This window comes from Phalacrocorax aristotelis, chromosome 2, assembly GCF_949628215.1.
Source record: "Phalacrocorax aristotelis chromosome 2, bGulAri2.1, whole genome shotgun sequence".
NCBI lineage: Eukaryota > Metazoa > Chordata > Aves > Suliformes > Phalacrocoracidae > Phalacrocorax > Phalacrocorax aristotelis.
Genome location: NC_134277.1, coordinates 138226866 through 138253796, shown reverse-complemented (window position 1 = coordinate 138253796; position 26931 = coordinate 138226866). Strand labels below are relative to the sequence as shown.

The 26931-nt window shown below is 40.1% G+C and overlaps 1 protein-coding gene across 5 annotated transcripts; it reads right to left on the bottom strand.

Moving 5' to 3' along the window:
• Positions 1 to 6861: 6861 nt before the first annotated feature.
• LOC142053535 (carbonic anhydrase 13-like) lies at positions 6862 to 26897 on the bottom strand. Of its 5 annotated transcripts, XM_075085326.1 has the most exons (9): positions 26717 to 26875; positions 20598 to 20795; positions 20188 to 20236; positions 19476 to 19501; positions 17066 to 17184; positions 13654 to 13749; positions 12483 to 12545; positions 11383 to 11538; positions 6862 to 9082 (listed from the first exon to the last, which is right to left on the bottom strand). In XM_075085326.1, exons 1-9 carry the CDS (start codon positions 26745 to 26747, stop codon positions 8969 to 8971), a joined length of 852 nt encoding a protein of 283 aa, XP_074941427.1. In that variant the 5' UTR covers positions 26748 to 26875; the 3' UTR covers positions 6862 to 8968. The 5 variants fall into 5 exon arrangements, with proteins under 5 accessions (XP_074941427.1, XP_074941426.1, XP_074941425.1 ...); XM_075085325.1 differs by lacking the exons at positions 19476 to 19501; positions 20188 to 20236 and having other exon boundaries at positions 26717 to 26897; XM_075085324.1 differs by lacking the exons at positions 19476 to 19501; positions 20598 to 20795; positions 26717 to 26875 and adding an exon at positions 18862 to 18926 and having other exon boundaries at positions 20188 to 20205.
• Between the last annotated feature and the right edge of the window lie 34 nt (positions 26898 to 26931).

Sequence of the window (26931 nt, the reverse complement as noted above, 5' to 3'; positions counted from 1 at the left end):
ATTAATGCATTCATTTTGCAAATAAGGAGAAGCACAAGAAAGGCTTACAACAGGATTCAGAAGTTATATTTTGGCACTTAAAATGAAACAGGATGAATGCCAGTGGCTAAATTCAGTAGAGAAATTCAGAAAGCATATGCCAGCCTGCCTCTCTCATTTACGAGACATCTAAATACCACTGTCGCGCAGGAATGCAGCATGCAGTGGTGCCCACACAGCAGCCAGCTTATGGAGACTTAAGTGCCCAGACCGAGTGGGGACAAGGTCTGACAGAGGCGCTCCAGTGGGATTCAGAAAGGAGAGAGGCGCTGGTGAAGCCCCAGGTCATGCTGCGGCACCTGACACTCCTAGCACACACCAGAAGTGTTAGCCATGCCCATACTAGCAACTGGAGAGGAACAGGACTTGACCATGGCCAGGTGGAAGCTCCCCAGTGGGGTTTTGGCAAATGTCAGCTAGAGGTCTCTGCAGGAGGGCTCAGACAGGGTGAAGTGATGGTTCCCAGTAGACCATATGGACAAAGGTACCCAGGAAAGTTCAGCTGTGCAGACTCAAGACATGTTCTTGAGTCTCATGGCCCTTGTTTCAGGAGCAGAAAGTGGGCCCTAGCTTGTTTTAGTCACCACAGCTATTAAGTTCACTGCAAAGCACAACAGATGCCCTTGATACCCCTCTGGAAAAGCAGGGGATGTTGGCAGTTCACAAGAAGTAGGCGGCTTTTCCCTGCTTAGCCTGAGATACTGTTGCCTCTGCAAGTGCCCTGATGGGCAGGCTTTGAACCAGCCCATCAGGAGGCATCTGCTACATTGGTCTTTAACGTGAACTCTTCACTGCTGTAACTGCATAGTACTTACATTGTGGGTGTGATATTATGCCTCTCTTTAAACTCAGAAAATAAAGTGATAGCAACAGGAATATGCAACTAAATTATTTCTTTTTAAGTATCTAGCATTCATTTGGTTAGTGGTTTTATACCTTGGCTGGGCAGCTTTTTCCCTGCCAAATGAGAAAGGTAACTCTTAGTGCCAGTAAGAAGCATTAGCTAATGTTTTTATAGTGACTACCAATGTAAGAGTGCTAAGTACTAGAAGTGAAGCACATCTTAGCACTCAAAGACCTGCATGCTGAATAGTTGTCCCAGTGCCCAGACCTGGATGACAACTGACTCTGAGGAGGCTGAATATAGCCTTAAGCTATAACAGAAAAGAAGCCCAGTACAGACATACATGTAATGGTGTATAAAGCACAACTAAACAGCAATACGCACTTTTCAGAAAATGAAATGGAGCTTTCCCTTTTTCAGTACAAAGCAGTTCAGTCAGTCATATTTTCCTCTTGCATGATTTTCTGGATGCAAGATGCAAGAAAAAATTCTTTAGTTTAATCTTTTTTTTTTTTTAATCTCAAAACCCATTTTAGCAGGAGCTGAGTGCGAGTGACTCTCCAAACACCTCAGAATGCACTATCATGATGCAACACACCCACTCCAGTCGCTAGGGAAAAGTGAAGCACAATCATGAGACTTCTGTATTATTTAAGCAATATCACACCTAGGCAGTGTGTATACCCGAGTGCTGTTCAGCTCCGATATCCTGGGTGTTCCCACTCCGCTATGAGATGGCTGCGCTGCAGGGCTGCATTACCAGATTACTTCCTGATTGCCATAACCAGAGGTGGGGGCAGTGTAGGTTGTATATACTCCCTGCACACTGACAGAGAGGGTGAAATCCAGATCAGTTAAAACGACAGTTATCCAGTAACTTTTTTTTTAAAAAAAAGCAGGCCTGAAAGAACGTTTTAGTAATGCATTGTCCTGTCCATAATTACAACTCGTTCTGTAATTGCACAGATCTATTTCCAGCTAATGCACATTCGCAGCATGCTTGTGTGAACCAAGAAATCTGCCTTGGGTCTCAGAAGTGATATTTAGATAAGTCATAACTTAGAGAGACAGGTAGGCAAACACTTTCTGCAACCTTACACTGAAAGTCAGGTGAAAGCAGTGACGTGGCTGAAGCGAACACCACTCTTCACCTGAATCTCTCAGGAAAATGAAGCAGAAACTGGCTTCAAATAACTGGTCAGGTTTTCTGTATGAATATTTACTGTTCCCTTTGCAAAAAATCTGCTCAATGATTAGCACCTATGCTTAGTTGTATTTACTGCATGTGTGAATTTCTCCTTGCACAGAGCCTGCTCCCAGAGCTTCAGGCGCCAGCACAGCCTAACCATGCTTTTCCCAGTGGTTTCCCATATGCTCAGAGAAGTCCAGCAAAGCCAGAACATGCTGGACCTACAGATCCTGCCTGGTAGGACTGATGTGGCTATGCACAGTCCAGGCTCCCTGTACACAAACAACTTAAACACTTTTTTTAATGCCTGGGGAAACTTCCAGGTAGAAGAAAACACAGAAAAACTTACCTTGCTACTGTAGTGGTTGTTTCTGGCATGTGGTTTTTAGGCATGTGTGGAACTATGTGGTGGTAACTGCTTGTAGAAAACAGTGAGCATTTAAATGCACAGATTCACCTCAGTACAATCTTTTAAATCCAAATGCCTTTTGTTATGTATCTGGAAATAATCCTTGTTTCACTTTTAAGAAAGGGAGTATGTCATAATCAACAGCGCATTCTTAATACATGAATTAAATTACATACTCTTCTTTCACAGGCTGAAACTTCAGGACACGGTGAATGTTATTCAGTGTGAAGGTGACACCCAAACCATTGCCTTATTCACAGTGACATCTACTGGCAAAAGCAATCTGCAAAGGGCCTCTTTTTCTACTAGGAGGGTTTTTTTGGTGGTTTTGCTCCTATCTTTGGTGCTTTTCTTTATTTTCTTCACATCTCTTCACTCAGTTTTTCACAGTCAGTTCAACATTTTAGATTATTGAATATAGTTTAGTCTGTTATCACCTTTTCAAACCCAGTACCTCGGTCTTCTATCAGTCACCCATCTATCGCCACAGTGTATGTCAAAACAGAACAACATTTTGTACCATCAGCACCATTTGCCAAGGCATGTAAGAGTGCTGGGCATCTCCAACATGTAGGAGACACAGCTTCTACTGAGGTAGCATCGACTCAACATCATATATTTAGCATTCCCACGTACCTACCTGTTGAATGTAGCTACCACTGACACCATCCACACATCAAAACTGAAGCCTCTCTGGGCACAGGACCTTGCCTGCAGACTTCAGGAGGCTGCTGGAGTCCAGTGTCAGCTCAGTTCCATAGTACTCAACAGACTCTGCTGTCCTCCAGAGTCATCCGCCAGCTCTTCCTGTATATTCTATGGTGTATGTGTGTATATATACACATACATAACATGTATATAGTATAGCATGTATCTACTGATAAACATATACACAGAGACAATATATATAGATAGTTTAGTATAGTTGCTAAACATTTTAGGAACAATGTGTAGGAACAGTAATTACATTAACACTATCAGACTGTGAGTACAGAAGAGGATATTTCAAGGATGTACTCAGGATACCTGCTAAAAATACTACATACCATGTTACAGCTACTCAAATACTGGTGATTAGTAACTAGTGGTTTGCTTTTATTTTGCTGTATATAGTTATTGCTATGTATCAGCCAGTTCAAAACTAATTCAGTCAAACAGGTTTGCTGCAGCAGACATTGGTGAAGGGCTTTGCTCTGGGCTTTCCTTCTGGCTTTGTTCTTCTGGTGAATGCTCCCTGAACCAGCCATGAAGATGAGCTAAACTATTTTGAGAGATTCAAGGTTTCTTTTGGGCATTGGGCCAACAGGCTGGAAGTTCTTTGGCTAGTTTCTGCAGACATTTTTAGCAGACTTCAAAATTAATATGTTGCTGAATAGCATGGTACCATGACTCTTGTAGTCTTTAGTTTGAAACAATACTAAGATGTTGCTCTTATTTATAGCTGTATTTGCAATGAAATAAGTAACAAATACTATTTAAATAATTCTCAAAAATTTTTGGATTGCCACTGTCATCTGCAGACCTGGGAACACAGCACTCTTTCAGCTATTCATACATAGGTACCTATGCTTTCTACATAACCGTGTGAATTTTAAAACAATTTTGGAATATAAGTTTGGATGCTGAGATTCTTAGTGATTTCCAGGTAAACTGTTTATTCATGAAATCACAAACTACATAAAAAGCTGGAGTTTAAACAGGCCAAAGAGAAAACAGAAAGCAAGGACAGACTCTCTGAAAAACACCAAGGATGACTGGGTTCCTTTTTTCTCTCAAAAATGCCAAAATGCTGTTTTTTAAAAATAATTTGTTTTATTGAGAGCACATTTCTGTCTGGTGTTCATTCAACTGTGGAAAAGAGAAGAATTGGAAGCAAAATGTTGACATTTAAATGGCTGCTGCTTTGTTCAAAGTATTTTCAAAGGAGAGAGAAAAAAATTAAATCGGATCTTCATGAGAAATACATTTCATCTATCTGTTGCATGCAACCTGTATGATTTACACCTGAAAAAACAAACTGTCAGGAGCATCTACAAATTATTCAAATATATGTACCCAAGCACATGGGTGAAAATTGATAAAATTGACAAAATAGAAGCGACACAGGAATTGGCTGTGCAGCACATCAGTTCTGTTAAGTGGAGGCAGAGAATCTTTGGTTTCACAGGACAATCCAGCAGTCTCCTGTCCCCAAACTCTGCTGCACAAGAGAAGCCAACACAGGTCACACATGCAAGTGTTTCACCACAGTGAAAACTTGTACTTGGCATGAATGATGGAGAGGTTGAAAGAAATGGGAAAGAAAACACTTGTTCAGAAACATTTTTGTTTAAGCACTTCGGCACTATCTCCTGTCTCACAAAGACAGCAGACATCCAGAAAAGGCCATCCGTCCATAGGGTAAGCGCTTCATGAATAAAAGGTATGGAAACAACAGTATCTAAGAGACTAAGTCATGGATCAAATATTTATTAGGCTAGATCTGTACAGACAAACAATAACAATACTTAATATGAAAAACAAGCAGGCTATCTATATGTGCAGAGCATTGGTGGAAATATAATGCTACTGGATTTTTGTAGGATGCTTTATAAATTAAGGTTTTTATCCTAAGTCCTAACAAGATGCCAGGGAAGAAGAATCAAAGTAAAATGAGCATAGGCAAGTAATGGTAATGAAAAACAAAAATGGAACAAGCTCTTTGCTCCACAGCTAAAACCACAAAGCAAGATCAGACTGTGGGGGCAACAACAAAATATAACAGTTAAGCCACAAGTTAGATGTAGTCTATCTAGCAGCAGAGTGATGAAGGAGATTATCACAATGCTTTTTTATACTAATTAATAGATATTAAAAGAAGAAAAAAAAACATCTCCGGAGCAGCATTCCTCTGGCATTTGTACCTTCATGCTGAGGCTGCAACCTGCAGGTGTTCTCAGTCTCTCAGTTATTTGCAACTTTTAGCATCTGAAGGCTAGGCAAGAATTATCTCTATCAATCTGCTCCTTGCCTACCTAAAACTACAAGAATCTAAATCCTAAATTTGCTTTCCATTAAGTTTACAAAAAAATGTATTACATACTTCTTTGTATTGTGCTACTTTATTTATATGCCATATTCTACTTTTTTTTCAGTAAGACTATTTTAAAATTGAGTATTCAGAAGACTTGGGGTTTTTTTCCTGGAATTAATTCCTTGAATTCTTTTAGGTCCCAGTTTATGTCTGGAAGACCAGCAAAGTCCTGTTTGCTGAAGCAACAGATAGACAAATCTCTGCAGGGGCAGAGAAAGCACAAGTGCATAGCAAGTGGGTGTATGGCAGCAAAGAGATGTCTGCCTGATCTTCAGCCCACCATACTCCAGAAAGAGTAAAGACAGCTACTTCCCAGTTTTTTTCTTTGACATAAAGAAAATTCCCAGCTGATGTTAAACTCTGTCTTTGCAACATGAACGGCATCACGAGCATGACTGGCAAAGGCTATAAACGCAGCAGAACCCACTGCTTCCCTCCTGTGCCAAAACCAGCAGAGCTGACCCCAAGGCTCTATTACAGTGTATTTAGTTCTGCAAATAAGTTTATGGGTGGTCAACTATCCAGCCTTATACAATTCTTGACAGCTACTGTTATCAGCAAATACCTTATATGTTTTTTGGTCACTGAGCATTTAATTCTTCTTCGTATAAAGGCTCCAAGTGTGTCAGAGGGCAAAGAGTTGCTCAAAGAGACCTGCAGCTGGGAGGCAAGGACGTATTTTAGCCTTGTCTGCTCTAGAGTCATATTAGTATAGCACAGAGCCCACACTTGAGATTTAATTCCCTGGGAGCATGTCATAGAATCTGGTTGAGATTCAATGCAGCTTGGACATACAGTAAATTAATGACTGAGGATGCAACCAAATGCTCAGTGCCAAGACTGGGGTCCATGCTCTCACCTTACAGTCACAGCACAGAGATAATCTGGAAAGCTGTTCCCAAAGGATTTCAGGCAACTGAGCATTTCTAGTCTTTTCAGATGCCACCACCAGCTTTCAGCCCAGATGCAGTGTCAACCTAATGTTAACACAGCATTCCCGCATTAGGAGAATTACTATGAACGATGTCTTCTTCTAAAACTTATTTGCATAACTCTATAAAAATAGTCAATAGTTCAAAAAAGCACTTTCAGAAACTTTATATACAATGGACTGCATGCCTTACAACTGCCAAAGACATTTTACTTGGAACATAAAAAAAGATACCTAATACTACACTGCCCAAAGATAGACTTTAAATGACGGGTCATTATTTTCTCCAAAAGTAGAGCTGAAAGCATCAGTTATAAAACTGCAACCGTCTCTGTAAAACTTGAATCTCTTCAGTAGAAAATACAAGACACATTCATAAAATCCATTTTTTATTTTGAAAAAATCCTTATAAATATTAAAGCACTGGATCAACTCCTCTGTTTTCAATATATAAAAAAACATGTAAAACTTTTTTTTTCTGATATGAAGCAGTAGCCTTATTACTTTCTCTTCTCAGGCAAACAAACTTTGAAACCTTCATGCAATTTGTAAACATTTTGTTTGTGTTCTGCAGCTACTCACATGACAGGGAAACATATCAGATCCAACACTAATCTAAAAAAGGGTGTGAAAACACGCAACACACTCCCACTCTCTCCATGCACACTTTCCAGACATCCTCATTCAGAAAGGAGCAGCCTGAGGTCTTTTCAGCTGCGTTCTTCTCCCTGTGCCAGAAAAGAAGTGTCTGCAGGTTTTTCCCCTTTGGTTAATACTTGTACCTGCTGCCGCTGCCAAATTTCTTTTATTTCTTCCATGGTCTATTTATGTTCTTCCCTTCAGAAAACATTCTGAAGGCATTGACAGGCCTTGCAGCAATAGTAGCTGTATTCTGGGGAGGAGAAAACAAAAAAAAAATCCACCTATCTTAAACTAAGCTAAAATATCTATGTCTCTATGCCTATTTTTTTCAGTTGTGAGAGGGTATATAAAGTCAATCCTGCTTGTTATTTCCCTCATATTTGTCCATCTGAGAAAAAGAGACCTGTTGAGGCAAGAGGCACAGTCTATAAAACCTAAGAAAAAGCAAATTCATGGAGAGCAGTCGTGGAAGATGAGTTTGGTCAGTACTACAGAGGTTGGTGGTAGTCACTGCCCATGAAACCTTTAGCTGCCTTTTTCAGGTATCACTGGTTTTCAGTTGTAGTTCTCAGAGTCTGAGGGTAAATCTAATCCTATACTAACCTACAGCCTATGACAAGTTAATTAAATATAGTAAAAATAAATTTGGCATAAAACAAACATATTCAGATAACAAAAGCTCTTGGGAGGAACACAGGCTCAAGTCAATTCATAAAGGCAGACATTTCAATGCACTGCTGTTCAGGACTGATCTTTTATGAGGTATTGACTTGATTCTGATTTCTTTGGCTCACTCTAAATGCTATCTTTGGTCTTGGAATGTGAGTGCAACCACCCAAGTTCAGCTGTGATAGCAGAACTTCAGCCAGTACCTAGGAGACATTCCATACCGGAGTAGCGCTGTGCTCTGCTGCCAGATGTGAGGTGTGCAGCATGTGTACACTGCAGCATGCCATGTGTCTAGTATGAAACAGTCTGGAGCAACAGCTACCCCTGCCTCCTGATTTTAAGTGGTAGGAGTCTGATGCTACATGGATATAGCGTTACAGTCCCTTATTGTTCACCAAATGCAACAGCCTCAGCCTGAGTTTAGGCATGAATGAACAGTTCCCTTTATGCCCTTCCATTTTGCAGTTTTCAGGTGCCAGGACAATTTCATCATTATACGTGGTGGAATTCAGGAATACCTAATCCACCTGACATGATCCCACAATATACAAAATCTTTACTATTTGCTTTTTTTAAAAAGTTCAGTCAGTACATCATTACTGCTATGAAGCAGTCAGAACAACAGGGTCATAAACATCTGTTTTACTTAAATGCTGCTAGTCATTACTGCTTTTTGTAGGAAGGCAACCATGGTATCGCAGAAGACAGCAATGAAACTACATCAGCCTTGAAATACTTTTTTCTTGAGAATTACAGTTTGAAGTCTTGTATAGAAGATAAATGTTAAGTTAGAGACCGGAAGAATAATCCCAGAAGATCCTTTAAGGCCATTAATATCAGGAATCCTGTTCAGTAATTTAGTGGCAAATTCTGGACAACTCCTTCTCCACATCTGACTCTTAGGATTAGCGCTGTCCTCTGTGCCTGCAACACTAATGTCTCGATGCTCCCAAACCAACTCACTCAAACACAGTCAGACCTGTTAACATTGAAGAGCCTGCAACAACTCAGGACGTGCTTGTCTGTGAGAAATGACTGCATAGTAACCAATTACAAAACAACACCTATTTGTTACAGCAACTTACAAAACAAAAACAAACCAGGAAGTATATTAACTATTAAAATTAATTCAGCCTTTGGTTTCAGAGTGAGACTACTCTGGCTTTACTCCTTTAATTCCTTCTGACTTCTCGTCCCTTTAGAGGCTGGGGAGGCCGGTAGTTTCTCAGCAAGCAGGAGGCGACCTCATCCTCAGCAGTGCTCAGGAGGCTGCGGAATTTGGCTAGCTGCAATCAAGAGAGACATAAGGTTCAGCAGAAAACCCTCACGCTCATACTCATGAAAAATCATGTAGTAAATATTAAAGATACTTGTCACCTTTTTTCCGCCCGGAAGAAAGGAACTGTATTTTTCTATGGCATGTGGGGAATGGCAATTCCACCATTTCTGTCCTTGCAAATTAAAAATTATAACTACCAAGAAAATCTCGCAAAATACATGTCAGAATGAAACTGTGCATAAGGATTATTTGTTTCCTGTATTCACACTTTGTCTTCCACAACCTGATCTAAAACAGAGTTTACTATATTCTTTAGTTTGATTTTATAATTTGGAGACTCAGAATGTTTGATGCCAAAAATTACATTTCTTATGAGTACCTGTGTACGTCTTCTTGTTCAGAGTATATTTACACATTTAACCTGGAATAATAGCTGTGGTGCTATAGAAAGCTTCTGTAATTAGCACTTTTTATACATTAAACATGTACTCAGACCAGGAAAGATTCAAAACTTTTCCCTTGTGGGGATGTAGAACAGGCAGTTATTCATACCTCAGCAGAGCTTCTCAGCAGAAACTCAGATCAGAGCTCCATGTCTAATCTCAGGAAGCTGGAGTCTGAATTCTGACCTGAAGTTTAGTATTTTGTCTAATTTCTAATATTTCCAATATTTAATATTTCTGTATACCACCTTAATCCCCTTCTTTGATACAAAGTGTAGCCCAGTACCAAAATAATTCCATTATAATAGAGCATTTAGTTGTGCAGAACATTGCATCTTAATTGCATTAAAAGTAAAGAAAGTCAATACTATCTTACTGCACCCCATTCTAAAGCTAACATTTGTAATTCAGGCTCCCTGTGAGTTTCTAAAAACTTAAAATTTATTTTTAATTTCTTTCAACCTGAAAAGTGCACCAAAAAGTACATAATAAACTGTAAAGCCCCAAAGAAATACGAACTTGAGGAATAAAATTAAATGGCAAAACATTATCAGTCATGGTGATGACTGATCAATCACAATAGTGGACATTGTCAGAAACAATCAATTTTAACTAGATGCATGCTTATAAGAATATAGCACATTTATACTTTAATACATAAGATATAGCTACAGTCTATGAAAAATGACTAGTAAAGAATCACTGTACTTGACACTGTTTCCGACACTGAGTCCTCTGAACCTGTGATACATCGGTGTTTGCATACAGTATTTCACATTTTAGAATATATTAACTATAGATTAGCCCAGATAAGAACATTTTAACCTGAGCAGTGGCTTGTCCTCGGGTAGTTAATATCTTAACGCAAATTTTCAAGCCTAGGTCCTAGATGCAGTGAGTTTTACAAAACCAGATTGAGGGGAGTGGGGAAGACAGACAGATGAGAAAAATGGGTGCGCTGAGCAAATACATGACTTCAGATCAGTTACAAACAGAATTTGTTAGTCTCCTGACTAACAAGCATCCCATTCAGTGAATTGTCTTAACATCTAGCGCAAAGACTGAAGACACCATTTCTGCTGAGTATTGACACAGGGTATTGCATTTTCTGAGATATTTGCAATATTGACCATGAATGAGACAAATGCTGCAGTACAAAAATATTAAGGTTTACAGTGTGCCCAGAATATTGATAATATATATTAAGAATATTGAGAACAAAGCAGGTGATGTACTTATCAACATCCAATATTAGAAGCTATAACCTAACATACTTCAGTCTCCAGTGGGAAAAACTTTATACTTAAGGTGATCAGCCCACTGGGTGTCACTGTTGCAACAGTAGTATGTAGCATGAAGCTTAATTTAACAAGAAATGTAAACAGTCTTTTATGTGGTATCACACTTGTCCTAAGATAACCTAATATAAAAACCAACTTATTACAATTGTATTTGCTTTTCATACTTCTAGTAAATTCACGAAGGTTTACACATCTGGAATGCGAGAAGAAATTTACTATTGATCTGCCAAATAAAAATGGCAGAGAAGAGGTTTGAGCAGGATGCACAAATAACCAAATTGGGTGGAATTCCAGGATTTCTTAGCATCATCAGAACCCTTTTTTCTGTAAGTTCCTTGTGGGTTACTTTTGATTGTTAATTTTTAGAGTATTCTTTTTAAAAATGGATAATAAATAGCTGCAACAAGAAGTCATGATAAATTTGATGGACACATTTTGTCCTTTGAAAATTTGATAAGGTATGCAATGTCAAGGTCTGCAAAAGAATATATTTTTGGGTGGCATTTACAATTTCAAGTCTTACAAAAGCAACATTCCTATAGGAGTGAAAAATCTAAAAATACCTGTTCAGAACAAACGCTTATGGGCTCTCTCAGAACAATCCAGATGACACTTTCAAGAAGAGGTGGAACAGTGAGAGAGCCAAAGTAAGTCCAGTAGTCCAGGGACTTGGGAAGCAGACAGCTAGGATTGAAGTTTGTGAATAGTGCTCTTTTACCCTGGAAAAAAAAAAATTAAAAATAAAAATAAGGAGCTCATTGAGTTCTAGATTAAATATAGTTAGAAAATTATTTCTTACACAAAGTTAAAAAAAAAAAAAAGAAACAAAACAAACAAACAGGGCAATATTAGTCAAAAGCAAGAGGCCAAGATAAATCGTGCCAAAGGAGGTAGAGCTTGTTCCACCACGGGGTGGGCTGGCAGCATCCTGGATGATCACAGCAGGTGGGCCCGTGCCCTTCTGATGAGGCCTTACCTCTGCCACAGCGTTGCTGCTGCTATCCTTGATGCCAGCCGCACACCAAAGGTTAGCATCGGCTCCCCACAGTTACAAATGCCCATGGGACGGAGGTTGGAGGAAGAGGTGAGAAGGCGTTAGACTGCCAGCGCGGACGCCGCGGGGCTGGCAGGGTAACCCCACAGGTTGCTGCCACCTGCTCCCCTTCCCGCCCACTCCTCCCCAGGACCACGGGTTACTGCTTCTCCCTGTTCAGGCTACCAGGCCAGACATGCCTGTATGAAACATGATGCTGTGAGTCTGGCTGATCGCTCTCACACATACAGTAGCTTATTTCTCACCCTGTACCTCAGAAAAACAGGGGAGGAAACGTTTCCCTCATCTTTTTTCACAGCTTTCCATAAAGTATGTTCTTCTCTGTTTAATATTTTCACAGCAACACATTTGCCAGAGGTTAGGTTCTGTCAGGAATTAGCCTTTTCCTCTGAACCCTTATTGCATAAAAAGTATTCTTTGTCTGCTTAGTTTTTAACTTTCCTAACAAGAATGCTCCTAAACTGTCCCAAATCAGAGTTAGATATGGGTAGCTATGAAACTAGGGACTAGGGAACATGACGGTGAAGGAAGTAGCAGCCAGGTTACAAAAAAACCAAAACAACAAAAGCAACAACCAGTATTAGTGTTCTTTTAGAAGCATTCATTCACCTTGATTCTGATGGTGTCCAAGCGGTCAGTAATCTTCTTCAGCTGGGGGTTGCATTCACCAATCTATTAACACCAGAGAGATGAAGGAAATGCTTGAGTTCCAGAGAAAAATAGCAAAAATAAATTATCAAAAAGCAAATGCATACTGAAACTATTTTAAATAACTTAAGTGACTGTGAGATCTGATGGTTTTTGTAAGTACAAGCCTGTGACTAGCTAGTCCTTAGAAACAGTACTGGTTGTAAAGAAGGTCCGCTCCCTTGCTGACAGTATTTATTCTGGCTACTCATAGTCATTATTTCAGCTACAACAGACCCACAAACTTTACACTGCAGAGGAATAAAAGCAATTTATTTTTCATGTTTCTTTATGCAGGATATTAAAAGTTTCAGGCTTACATCCAAAATTTCAATTGCTAATAACAGTGAAAACAATTTTTATGTATCCGAAGCAGAATTTGTGTGCTAAGAAATCCAGTGAAAGTTTCCTTAAATCATTATAATGTAAACTGAAACAACAGAATCACCACAGCAGTTCTTTGCAACTGCTGCATGTGATGGCTCACTGACTAGCTTTGCGCAGGAAGCCGTGGCAGCCAGGCAGGAACCACAGATTTGACCAAAACCCTGTCCTTTGTAATGGATTATGTGGATTCTCCATCTGCTCCTTCATACAGAAGGCAATGAAGCTGTTGCAAGAGTTGAATTTCATTTTAGAATTGGTGCAGGAGGCAAAGAGGTATATAACAATTAAAAGGAAATTCTCTGGATTCTGGGTTTTCCTTTTTCCTTTTTCAGAAGAAACTATAAGCTCAGAAACAAACCATTAAAGAAGTGTTCAAAACAAATCAGATCACCCTTGTCAGTCAAGCACAAGTTATTGGGATCTATATAGTGGCAGCTGAATTAAGTTTCACATCTTACGTTGCACAGGAGGGCAGACCAGGCAAACTGAAGAGACTCACTGTCTTGCAAATCTATTAATCTGATATTTTTAACCTTCAAGCAAGCACAGCATTCTCTACTGGAAAGTAAACAGTATGAAGGAAAGATTATAATTTAATGCCCGTATAAATCAATTACGTCTTTAGCAATAATTGTACCAACTACCACCATTATCCATTTAGGCTCATAATGCAGATTTATTAGAAGGGCTGGACATTTTTTCTTACCTTCAGAAATACAGCCATGACTGCTAATCCATCTGACTGACGAGCTGCCTCAACAAAACTGGAATACTTTTCTGAGTTCCAGTGGACCACGTGAAGCTGAAAAGCAAGAGACACGGACAGCATCAACTCCCGCTGAACTCAGATAGTCACAAATTAATGCTACAACTTTACTGGTTTTGATACTCTACTTCACTCTTTTACATTCAGAGCCATTCAGTTTTCTAAATGCAATTATTTTTTGAAATTTATAAATATACAGTTCACACAAATGGCAAAAAGCATTTCCAGTGGCTGGGATTATTCAAAATTTAGCAGCAATCAGCACACTACGGTGCCTGGCAAATTTCTGTTGGGTCCCCAGATTTTGAACAGAGAAGCTAAGACAAGATATCCCATGGTTATATAACTAAAGCTTTGAAATCCATTTTTAGTACAGCTGATTTTAAAAAGTGATTGAAAATCATGAGAATGTTATTAGTTGCTCCTCTTTTTCCTTAATCAAGCTTTCAGAAACATTAATCACCCACATAAACGGCTAGAAAACAGGCAGAGGAACACACATTAAACTTGCACTGACCCCTTTTCCCTGGTTTAGTTTAAACTGAACATCAAAATTTCATTTTTGATACTTTCCAAATGTCAATTTCTATGATTACCAGTAGTTAGGCACTTGCAAGCAGCTTGATTATCATAAGTTTGAGCATTTGTGTTTCCAACATGCATTTTTCTGGAACTGTGGTAGTTGCTTAACAGCTTAAAGACACCACCTAGCCAGGTGGCGAAAGGAAGAGCCCGTGATGTCTATCCCCATACCACCTCAGTCCTTCCTGCTAAGCCAGGTTTTCTAAATCCTGGCCATGCTCCAGGTGGGAGCTCCTGGTTTCCGGGAAGTGCCAGGACATCCCTGCCTTGAGCAACGGTCCGACTGCCAAACTGGAGAGAGCACAAACACTCACACTGCGCTTAAGACTAAGTACTTCACAAACATTAATTACTCTCGCAAGTCTTCAGTGGATCAGTAAATCTTACTACCCTCGTTTTTAGATAAGGACAGACAGGATCAGAAGCAGGGCATGGGATTGGCTTTTCTAAAATTAGTGACCATCTTTTCAGGCTTTGAACTTTACTCTTTAGAAGTGCTGAAAAGCCAGTCCACTGAATGACAAACTGGGATGAACCCTTGAAAAAGAAAAAAGGCTTCTTTTGGAATACAGCACTTCAAGACCTCTAAAGTGAGAAAAATTTAGGAAAGCTGGAACTCTGGAACTTGCTTTAAAGGATTTTTATGGGAAGCAATATAGTTGTGTGGTTGAAATAGGGATCCAGGAGTGTGAAGGTTTTGACTCTAAATCTCAATCCTCGCCTAACCTCTATGAGTTTAAATTTTCCATATCTGTAAAACAGAGCTGTTGCTTCATCTTACAGGGTATAATTAATGTTTGTTTAGCACTTGGACTCTAAAGTGCTGAAACATGACTTCCAGCAAGTAAGGAATCCCATGGAACTCAATAATAATACATGCGTGCTCACGATGAAGGACATGCTGGCTCACAGCTTCAGAGATCCTTGAAGGAAAGTTGTTAAAAATATTATAAATTAAACTGGGAACAGAAAGCAGTCCACTAAACCATTCTCAGGTGCATTAGTATCCTGGAGCTCACAGTGCCTGCACCACTCACTATTTTAAGTTCACAAAAGCTACATTGAACGACTTTTAAACAATTGCATTTTTACATACACAAAAAGGAAACAGATACTCTCAGTCAGAATTGACTTTTATTGTGGATTTTAAAAAAAGCAAAAAGACAACAAAGAACATAAAGCAAAATTCCTGCAACTAAATAAAACCCACTCTCTCATAGCTTTGCCAAAAAAATCCCCAAACCAACCCCCCTAAAAACCAAAACCCCCGCACAAACAGAGCTGTGAAACACTTTTGGGTACAGCCCCATTCTCAATGGCTTGTGACTTCTCTTTAAGGAATATATCCCGTCTTACCACCGCTCTGTCACTGCAGCTTCTGAAGAGGCCTTGATCAGACCATACGTTGTCACAAAGAATGGAGCCACGGATCCCTTCTGCTTCCCGGTGGGCTTAGGGGGCTGAACATTGCAGTCGTCTTTACCTGTACGCTACTTCTTTCTTCAACTCGGTCGATGCTTTTTTCTTGAAATCTTATACATCTCCCTCATGAAGGTGAGCACTGAAACCATCTTCATGTCTCCTTCTGAGGTATTTTCTTTTGTGTGAACAGTGCTCAGAAGCCTTGATCTTAATTCTGGGTTTCTTATCCCAAAGCCAAAGTGACATCTAGAGAGCTTCTTGTGGAGGGTTACCCAACCAACAGGTAACGGAAAGGTTTTTAGACTGGCTAGAAATTCAGACATATTTTCTCCTTCCATTTGGTTTCTTAGATGGGAAACATATATATATTTTCTCAGCTAGAAATTTGGTTTTGGTACTTAATGGTTTTAAAGCACCTCTATTAATTCTTTATATTCCATCTCACCTGGTTCCTGTGGAAAACATAAGCCTTTAAACACTGCAAATGTCACTTTTCCCCATTAGTGTTAGAAAACTGATTTTTTTCTGACCACTATCTCTTACAGCATTTCCAGTAAAATCCGATCACAGCACTGTGCATACATTTGATTTTTTTCTTCTTTAGTATTATGTCTTTTATTTGTCCATTACCATTTCTTTTTATACTCTTTACTTCTTTTTAACCCCAAAAAACTCTTACACTGTCTGAACTGTGTGTTGTTAAAGATCTCAGTCTCATCAAAATACTCCACATTACTTCCATTTGCAAAGAGGAATGGGATACTGAATACTTTTTACTGTAGACTACTCAAACGCACTGAAGGAGACAGAGCAGGAGGGAACTCTCCGTGCCAGAGCAGATGGTGCATTTCTCCCTGTGGCATGCTGCCTCCACTGAAACGCAGTACCTCCACAGACAGCAGGCACCCCACAGATACTGAGGTGCTGTTCTTAAAGTCATAATCATCACATTGCTAAGTGCACCACAAAATGCAACCCTCCTAAGTCTTGCATAAACTTTACACTGCACAGGCCCCAAATCAAATAATTCTCTGGTTTGCAACTGAAGCTGACTGAAAATATTCTCCAAGGAAGAGACAGTGAAAGACAAAGTTAAAAATAACTCTTGAACATAAATCTTGCTCTTATCAAGCTCTTGTCTTCTGTACTCCTTTTTTAATCCTCTCCAAAGCTTTCAAATAGGTTCTCCTTTGAGAAAGGGCCAAACGTGAAACACTTCAGGAAGACTGTTTGTCTTTTGATAAAACGGGGCAGAATGAAAAGCAGATAGAGGAGGGGCAACATTATCCTTACAAAGGAAAACTAGTCACAGGCTTAGAGGTACAGATGATTCCATGTAAAGCCTTACCTCTGCTGCGTACTTCATCCCATCCACCGCGTGCTCGGAGCCGGCTTCGTCACTGGACCCCCAATGGAAGTGAATCTGGCGCAGCCTGTAGGTCCCACTGAGGGGCCCCCCGGTCAGCACTGGAAACCCAAGCAGAAGAAAAGGCTTCACTGCAGGAACGGGAGCCACTACCCACATCCTCTAACCTCACACCATACTTCAGTCTTCGGACAGTCCCCTACTCCTTCTCAAAAGCTGTCTCAGATGGCTTCCCATTTCTTTGATGTACCACAGAAACCCTCACTGGTCCAGGATACGACTTTCAAAATTGCATTTATGGGTAGATTAGTGGGTTATGTCCCACTAAAGGGTATGGTGATATCACCAGGTTTGTCTTGCTATGGGCTGGCTGCTTCACAGAAGATGGTTTGCAAATGGTTCCCTCTTTTGAATGTATTTAAAAGAATAACTGAGAAATTAATCTTAAAATATAGGTTTTATGAATAAAGGTGAGGATCAGAAAAATATAATGTGAACAGAATTTCTTCTCCCCTTTGAAATTTGGCTGAAAGTAGGTGGACCTTAAAAATTTTTTTCAAGGTTCTTTCCTTCATTTGCAACTAGATACTGTTACATCAGATTGAAGTCTGGGAAAAAGGAGCATATATTAACATTAAAAAATGAAACCAACACTACATATGCATTGTACAACTGCAGTGTTACTGACAATTAGCTGTTTATTTCAACTTAATATGTAGATAGGTGGGCTTTTCATTGTTCTGCTTTTGCAGGTGCTCATCTTTTGCTAACCAGAGTTGGAACCAAAACATCTCTGCACAAAGACTTGAATGTGAATCGCATTCAGAAAGATTCCTTATTCACTGCACAACAAATCACCCCGCTCTCCTGGCTCCATATCTCCTTTGAGGGTTCAGGAATTGGTATGGGCTGGTTTACTGGCTCATTACATAGATTTTAAGGAGAAAGGATGGGAGCTTCAACTAGATGGTTTTTAAATTAAAAGCACTGGGGAGGACAATAGTAATTTTTTCTCTCTTCTAAGCTTAGTCCAAAACCCAAACTTTGTTATGAACAAAATACCACCAAATAAAGATAAAAGAATTTCTAAGTTGCCTATCTGCTAACACAAGTAGCCTGGCTAATGAAAAGGAACTGGCACTTTATCTGTGGGAAAAAGTATTTGACTTCCTTAAAACTTCAACTCAAAACCATGCTTTTACAGAGCCTATAAACCTAGTGAATGAAAGGGATGGGGAAGTATCACTCCTAAAACAAATTCCTTCTTTCAAGGACTGAAAACTTGGAGGCAAATGATCCTATAAATGTGTAAAGATTGGTATTCTAACTGGCTGAGGGAAAACAATTACGTAGAAATGCATCAGCATTCAATGAAATACTTCTGCTGAAAAATGTGGAAAATGGCCTGATGATGTATTTGTACCACATCATACAGTGATGGTAAAACCCTTCCATTCCAACAGCAGTTAAGGAAGAGGTTAGTCAGAAGCTATTTAAGGCAAATATCAGTATCTCAGAGTTTGAACAGAGCTGGAAGAAGAGGTCTTTGAAACATCAATAGACCAATTTCAGAGAATGGAGCTAATGTGGTACTGAAGAAGATAAACAGAGTTACACAAACAGTTGCAGACTTGACAGCCCGGTTTCAATGCTGGCCAAAGTGAAGAAATAGTTCATATGGAAGTCAGTTAATAATGTATTAAAAGATGCTAATGTATTTAGTACCAATTAATTTGAATTTTTTTTCCAGAAAACCACCATATGACAGGAGTGCTTACTTCACAGGGATGCCCCAGAGGCCAAATTTTGGCCCTAGAAAATTCAGTATTTTTTGACCAATGACCTGAAAGAAAACAAAAACATTACTAATAAAGTTTGTCAGTGACAAATATTAGGGAAAATAGTGAATAACTCAGTTTATGGATATGGAAGGATTTTAATTCTTTGATAAGTGAGGCATGATAATGGCCAAAATGTAAAGCCATGTATATGGACTGAAGGATCTAGTCCATACATAGAAGATACAGAGTCTCCTGAAGGAGACTGGGGATTACATTTGTTAATTATCTGATCAACATCTCAGTGCTTTGCCATGACATGAATTATATCCTAGAAGATATGGCCTGAGGAAAGCAGTAAGAAGAGGATCACATTACCACTGCTTTGGTGCCATTGTAAGCCTACAAAAATACTATGTTCAGGCCCTGTCACATCACGGATGGCGTTAGAAAGTGGAAGAGGTTCTTGGTGTATTCATATTCATATTTATTACTTTTTTTTAAAAAAAAAGGAAAAGGAGTTTAAAGGTTGAGTTGATCTAACTCACACCAGAAATAAAGCATGATTTCTGTTTTTTTAACTGTGAGGGTAATTAACAAGTAGAACAACTTACCAAAGGCTGTGGTAGGTTCATCATCGCTGGAAATTTTGAAATCAAAATTGTATGTTTTTCTAAGACATGTGCTTTAGTTCACCCACGCCTACTAGGCTTGAAGCAGAGATTAATTCTGGGAAGTCCTGTGGCGTCTGACACACACGAGGTCAGACCAGATCACTGATGGTCAGCTGATGGCTTTCAGGCAACACCCAATGTTGCTTGTATCGACAGGAAATTTAAGAATTAAACTAAGACTGTCCGGGAAAGCAAAGTATGATGTTGTCTCCATCTACGTCTCTCGCTGTTGCTACTATAAGCGAATAGTTCCTCAGGACTAATGGACAGGGTGATCACAAATTAGTCCCCCTCTGGCTTTGACCCTTGTGAATGCACCATATGGGCTTGGATCCTCAGCTAACCCTCACGCAACCGCAAGAGGATTTCATTACTCGTAGAACCTCACTCCTACAGTTTCAAGGGGAGGTGTGCTAGCTTGCCTCCCATCCAAGAGAAGGTTTTAAAGACGAAGGCACTAACATTACAGAGTCTATGCTAAACCAGAGAACTTATTTATAAGAATTATTGCTTGCAGAAAGGGAAGCTACATACTCCTAGAAAAGACTGGGACAATAACACTTTTCAGAGAAGAAAAGGGATCACTTAGGCTGTATTTCATATGGCATTTCCTGACACAAGAAGTCCAAGGGAAAAATATACATAACCAAACCTGCAGCTAAAGTCAGATAAGAGACTTGAGCGATTCGGTTGGAATGAACCTGTAATGAGACACAAAGGATTCATCTGCAGTGAGAGTGAGCAGCATTTGAAAAATTGTACACAACACTGTTTAAACAAACAGGGGGGCTGTCACTATCTAGCTGGTTGGGGTGGATCAAACCATCCCTGTGAAAAGGGAATCCTATCACTTTCTAAGAATAACAACCTTGAACTTGTGTCCAAAATATGTTCCCGCATTGTATCATGCTGAAAGACAGGGAAGAAAGGAATCTCTCATCTGAAGAAGCAAAGCCTTACTATTTATGAGGAGTTCATACCCAGCAGTAAGACATGCTCAGACTGTATGCTCTATTCAGGAAATGGTGGAAGAAGACACAGTGCAACAGTAAAGGAACAAACCTGATTTGTTGACGGTGTCATCAAACTCAACACTGGTGGAGTGTCCGTTGTTAAGGATGATTTTAGCAGAAGCTGGATCGTAGTTGGGATTTAGAGGACGGAGCGAGGGATCATACTTGGTTTCCTCAGTTTTGATGTCAATGGGTGACTGTCGGTCTCCATTAGCGACAGGAAAAACCTCCTTCCAGTGGGCAGGCCCTGCAATGCATTGGAGAAGTCTGAATTGATGGCAGTGCCCTGTTTCATGTGAAAGAAGACTTTTTAATTCAAAAAGGGTGTGTCAGGAAGACACAGATCAGAATGTTCAGCTACTTCTGCTGTACCACACTGCACCAGCAGCAGTCAGGACTCCTTTATCCCCCTTGTATGGTGTATCTAACTGCATTTGGCCTTTGAACAAGGCCACATGCAGTAAGTAGATATTTAATTATCCACAGCTAAGACTCAGCTATGCACAAGACATATCCAAGAAATGTTCATTCAAATTGAATATCCTGTATCCAACAGGCACTGTGCCCCAATAAATATTCGACATGCCATTTTTGCCTAATATCATGTCTCATTATGTCTCTAAGGATTGCCTCTTGTCTATCCAAAATCCTTGCTTTAAGTGCTTTTATACCTTAGTCATTGGGTGCAAAAGACATGAGAACACATCTTCTACTGACTGTGCTGAATGCGATGGAAAGATGTCAAAAAACACGAAAAGGCTGAGTGGTGCGTGGGGTCTCCTGGGGCCTCATGGCAGTGCCTGTAACCCCAGTATCACTGCATAACCCATCACCTCCTCCCAACCCATCAACCCTGCAACCAGCTGTCACAATACAACAGGGTGTGTCACCCTCTAACCATAAAGCCTACACACACGCACACATACCCACACACTATTACAGTGCTGACAAAATCAGCAAAGAACAGGAACGCTCAGGACAGTGGTGCCTGCACGAGGCTTGGATTTCTACCACCTCCTGCTGATAAATGAGAGCAGATCTTCCAGACACAGACTTGCACCAGCATTCACCACAGTTAGCTAGAAATTAAAACACTAAAGAAGCTGTTAATCAGTACTAGCGATCTTGAGTTAACCTTCCTTTCTCCATGTATGCTTAGCCAAAGGTCAGCTGAAAAGCATTGTCATTGTAAATCAACAATATGGATACGAGAAAAATTGCAAATGTAATTCTAAAATAGTAAGAAAAACTTCATTGATGTGTGAGGTGTCTGTTCTTACCTACTAATCATCAGAGATTCTTCATTAAGAATATATGTATTGTTGAACCATATTTGAATAATAACAATGCAGAAAGAGGCCATAGAAGAAAAATAGGAACAATAAATTGCTTGGGGAATATGTTCTATAAGGTAAAGACAGCAAACAAGGTTTAGGATGGAAAAGAGAGTAAGGTAAGGGAAAAGGGAAAGTCTGGAGGGCTAATGATCTTTCAATACTATAAAGAGCACAGCACTTGTTTTTCCTCCAGGCTTATCATGGATAAGAAGCATAATAAATCAACTAAGAGAGACTGGATACAAGAAAAATTTAAATATGAGCATCAGAACCCGATCTTGTAAAATCTGCATCACTGGAAATCTCCTAACTCCCTCCCTATACTGAAGGTAACTGATCCCAGTCTGAAAATCAGCCTGCTGGTTTGGGTCTTTCAGGATGCCTTAGCACTTAAATAAACATGATGACAAAAAAGGATTAAAATGTATTTCACTGTGATTAATAGCCTAACATCAAAAGTTGTCAGGTAGTTTTCCGTCCTTGACTTCAATAGAAGTGAACCTAGCTCAGAAACTCACAGGTGCTCAAATAACCCAAGCGCCCCAGCAGTAAATCAAGGAGGGAAGCGCCGTGGGGAAGCAGCTTGCACAGCCACCTGGGCAGAGCCTGACTCTCCTCTGCACAGCACCGAAAAATGGAAGAGGGAAGGAGTGGCTTGAAAAGACCAGCCTAAGAATTAAACCTCAGGTCGAACAAAGGCAAGGCCTTCAGTCTTGAATTTGTGAAAAAGCCTTTTTGTTAATGGCTTCATTAACTAAACTCATTAAGCACACCATTTCTAAGGCAGAAGATAAAAATCCAACTGTTTTGAAATAAAAGCTGTCTAAACTTTATTCTTCTCACTTCAAAAATGGCCAAAGCTGTTCAATATTTTAATGACATACAGTTTAGCATATAATTTTATATGTGTTTACATCATAGTACCTTGTAGTTAGAGATGTAATACACAATTTTATTAATGGAAGAAGCACCATTCTGTCATTTACACCTAACTGCTGTGTATTAGGATGCTTAGAAAAAGTTTATTGCTACATAATTTTAATGCTTAAGATATTCCTAAACTGAGGAAAGGCAAAAATATATTTATGTGCTTAACTAACTGGTCTTCTTGCTGCAACTCAGCAATAACTATAGTTATTGTACAGTAAACAATATTAAATATTTGCATCCATAAATAATATGAATGTGCCAAAAAGAGGACCCAAGGCTGTAATTCTGGCATTAGCTAAATATTCAACAATAAACTTCAGTTCTAAAAAGACATTGTACCTGCTTTTGTACTTGCCCTTAGCTTGGATGACCAAAATAATCTTTTGCTTTAATGATCAAACATCTGTCAGTAACACAAGACTGCCAGAAATCTGACCTTTAAAAATACACAGGAAAATATCAAGAACCTTCAGCCCATTTTGTACCACTTGGTTATATTAAGTGGTATTCCTTACTAGATTATCTACCTGAAATCTAACTCAATTATCATACTCTTGCTACTCTGTGAAAAACTGTGTCTCAATTCATCACTACGGACCCCATCCCAAGGCAAACTTTGTATATTACTGTTGGAAAATAAGTCCTTACAGTTGGAAGAGATGCTCAAATGCATGTCATACAACAAGATTCAAGCCAGTGGGATCTCCAGGTGAAAATTCCTCCTGAATTTGGACCTGAATTATATGCCTCCATCTCAAAATAATGTACAGTTTAATTTTCTAGATATGTACTGTAAGACATACCCAGGAAAGTGTAAGTCACCAATGCACCTCCCTTCATTTTTTAACGTACTGAAGGAACATAATTAAATATATAAATTTTTGAACTTACGGAATCCCCTTCTGTTGCTGAGAAAATGTTCTTTTGATAAAGAAGACTGCCTAGTAGCTCTTAACAATCAAAACCATCGTGACCAAGATTTAGGACAAAAAACTGAACCATCTGCTCCGAAGATTGTGCGCCTTTATCGTGGAGTTACCAAATGTGATGCACACCGCTGCCACTTTTAGATTAGACTATTGCTACTTAAGGTACCCACGAGCACTGCACACATTCAACTGATGAACTAGTGCTCATGTGGAAGGCAGTTACGAGTTTGTCAGGAAATGCAACTCGCTATAGCACCTAACAGCGGTGGTTTTTTACCCATCTGGAGTTAAAGGTGATGAGTTTCATCAAAAGGCTCGACTAACTTGGAACAAGCCTAGCGGAGACATCGCAGGATACGGTTCACTGGCAGTGAGCCTCTATACTCGCATAAAATAGAGTACGTGCGGGTGAAAAAGTGGATTTTTTGGACAGTTTGCTATTACATGCAGAAAGTTTATTAGTTTAGTATGGTCTGACCTTTGCAGGCTTACACCCTTGTTTATTCCTCAAGAGAATCATTGCCCAGTTTTTCTTATACAAAATGCTTAAATTTATGAAGTTACATTTGCGAGTAATTTAGTTGTATATTAGGTTACAATAAGATTAGCTCTAATAAAAACAATTGGAAATTCATAATGGGTAAAAATAAGTGCCATTTTTTAAGGCAGACAGCAAAATTATGTTATTATTCTTAAGGAGAAAAAAATAGTATAAGGAATTCATAGCCCTTTTTACTTATAAAACACCTCAGTGTTACCATTGTAATTAGACCAAAAGACATTTTTAGCAGTAAAACACAATACATACAAGTACTTTCCACATATTTTATTAAACAAATAATAAACTGAAGGTAATTGATTCTCTGTCTTTTAACTAAGGCAATTCCCTGGTTAACCAAGGGGACTGGTTCTGTGAAAGAGCAAGAACATTTGTCTCTTCACAGGAACCTTGAGCAGCAAAGACAAGCATGCACGACGCCACACTGAAGCCAGTTTTCAAGATCTCAGTATTACACCTCCATACATAAGCACCATCAATAAGTGGCAAGAAAGCAAAGGCCAAGGTTTGCATATAAATAAAATAATGCCTCTTTGCATTTCGGAAATATGTGCATCAAAGCAGAGGACAGCATTTAATTCTGTATGTACCAGTCAGACCATGTCCATAGATATACCATATATGCAGACATGTATGTGTAATATTGACAGTTTATTATATGCATGCAATGATTTATGTCACAGTTATTATTGATAAGGGGAAAATTAATTTTTGGCTGATTTAAAAAAAAAAACAGTGCTTTTATCACTGCAAGTAACAAATGCAGATGTCAGAGTGAATGTAGATGTCTTTCCAACTCTTTGTGATATCAGCTTTAATATATGACTTCACCACATTTAATTCATTTCACTTTGTTGCTACCTCCTTATCTGCAAAAGCTAATCTTGGTGTCAGGGAAACTATTCAGGGCCACCCAGGGCAACAAAATTTTTCAGGGATTAAAGCAATCTCCTGCACCTGCTATTAAGCAAAACAAGAAACAAGAAAAACCAATGAAATAAATGCATAAAAAGAGAAAAAAGGGAGACATAAAACTGATGCTAGGGAAGAGCAGTGAAGTTGGCCTCTCTCCATTAGTAGCCTGGGAGAAGTGGGGAGAAGGGGACTGATGAGGAACTACCCACGCCAGCTGCTGGAGACGCTTCAAGAGAGGAGAGGCAGAGAAAGCCAGACTCCCTCCCCCCCCAATATGTTATCAGGCAGTAAACAGAGTTCTATAGGAGAATTGGGTCCTCAAGCAAGGTCCAGGGCCACCCCGATAATAATTCTTGTGCCCTCCCCTTCCTAGAAGTTGAGAATAGCAGAGGAGGAGGGATAGGATAAGGGAGGGAAAGTGGGCTTCTTATCTGAACAGTGCAGGTGAAGTCCACAGCACTCTTGGAAAACATAAGGAGAAACAACTTTGAAAAACAAGACCCGTTTACGTCTTCAGGGGAGGGGTAGAGTAGACTGCACAACCGTAGATAACACGCCTAATCATTGCAACATTGCCGGGATCCACCACCACCCAGTTTTTCAGGAAAAGTATATCCATCCAGAAAAGATTGAACAAAAGGACCAGGCAGGAAAGGTAGTATTTGCGCAAACAGTATTCCAGACTCCAAGTAATAATATAAACAAAGCATACTCCTGTAGGCACTAGTACATGCAAATAGATAGCTTTCTCCTTTTACAATCATGGTGTTTTATTTCTCTGCCTATTATAACAGACAACATAAGTTATTCCATTTACTTTCTCAGACCTGACTCTACAATTTACAAAAGCACTTTCATTTCTACTTGCATGACTTGTGAGCCGGCCCCGCACAGGAGCAGCGTTTGCATGACTTACAATGCAAAACAGAGGAAAGTCTTTAAGCCTGCTGATGAGCACATCTTGGGACTTCAAAGACCGACAAGGAAACCATGAAACAACTGAAATCCAAAAGCATCTCCTCTTAGGTGCATGGTTATGCATTCAAATGACAGATTCTAGTACCTCCTATTTCCCACCGTGTAACAAGCAGAACACAGCCGGTATCAGAGGCACTGCCGATACAGCAGCTCTGGCCGCTGTGACCGTCTAATAAATACTCGATACGTACACACAACTCGCTAACTAGAAGAGCAATCGAAACCCCTGCAGAACACGAGACAGACCAATTTTTCCAGCTCGAAGGCAACCCCCGACCCGATTCTGGCAGGAACACCTCTCTCAGCAGCCAGCCTTGCATCACGTCGGGACAAAAATCTGCCCGGTCTCACGTTGCAAAGCTCGAAAGCATTTCAGCTCGTTCAGGCTTTCTGGTGGGCTCGGCAGCTGCTGCCGAAGCCACCTGCGGGAGCTGCCCCCGGGGCTGGCCGCGGCGGGAGCGGCCGTCCCGACGGCCCCGCGGGGAAGGAGCACCGCCGCCGCCTCCCGCCGCCCCCCTACCGTTGTGCTCGTCGTATCCCCAGTGCAGCATGGCTCTGGTCTCCTGCCGGGACACGGGACGGGACGGAACAGGAGAGGCGTCCCCACGGCCACCGCCGCCCGCTTTGAAGGCGGCGGGCGGCGACGCCCCGATGCTGGGGCGCCGATAAGGAGCCCGCAGCGCTCCGCGCCCGCGCAGCACGGCCCCGGCCCCCCCGTCCCGTCCCGTCCGATTC

Excerpts from the sequence above, each read along its gene's own strand:
- LOC142053535 (XM_075085326.1), bottom strand. The coding sequence starts at position 26,747 with ATGCTGCACTGGGGATACGACGAGCACAACG. Across the intron at positions 19,502-20,187 it reads TTATCTGACTTTAGCTGCAG|CGATGATGAACCTACCACAG; the intron begins GTTTGGTTATGT and ends CAAAATTTCCAG. Across the intron at positions 11,539-12,482 it reads TGGACACCATCAGAATCAAG|GGTAAAAGAGCACTATTCAC; the intron begins GTGAATGAATGC and ends TTTTTTTTCCAG.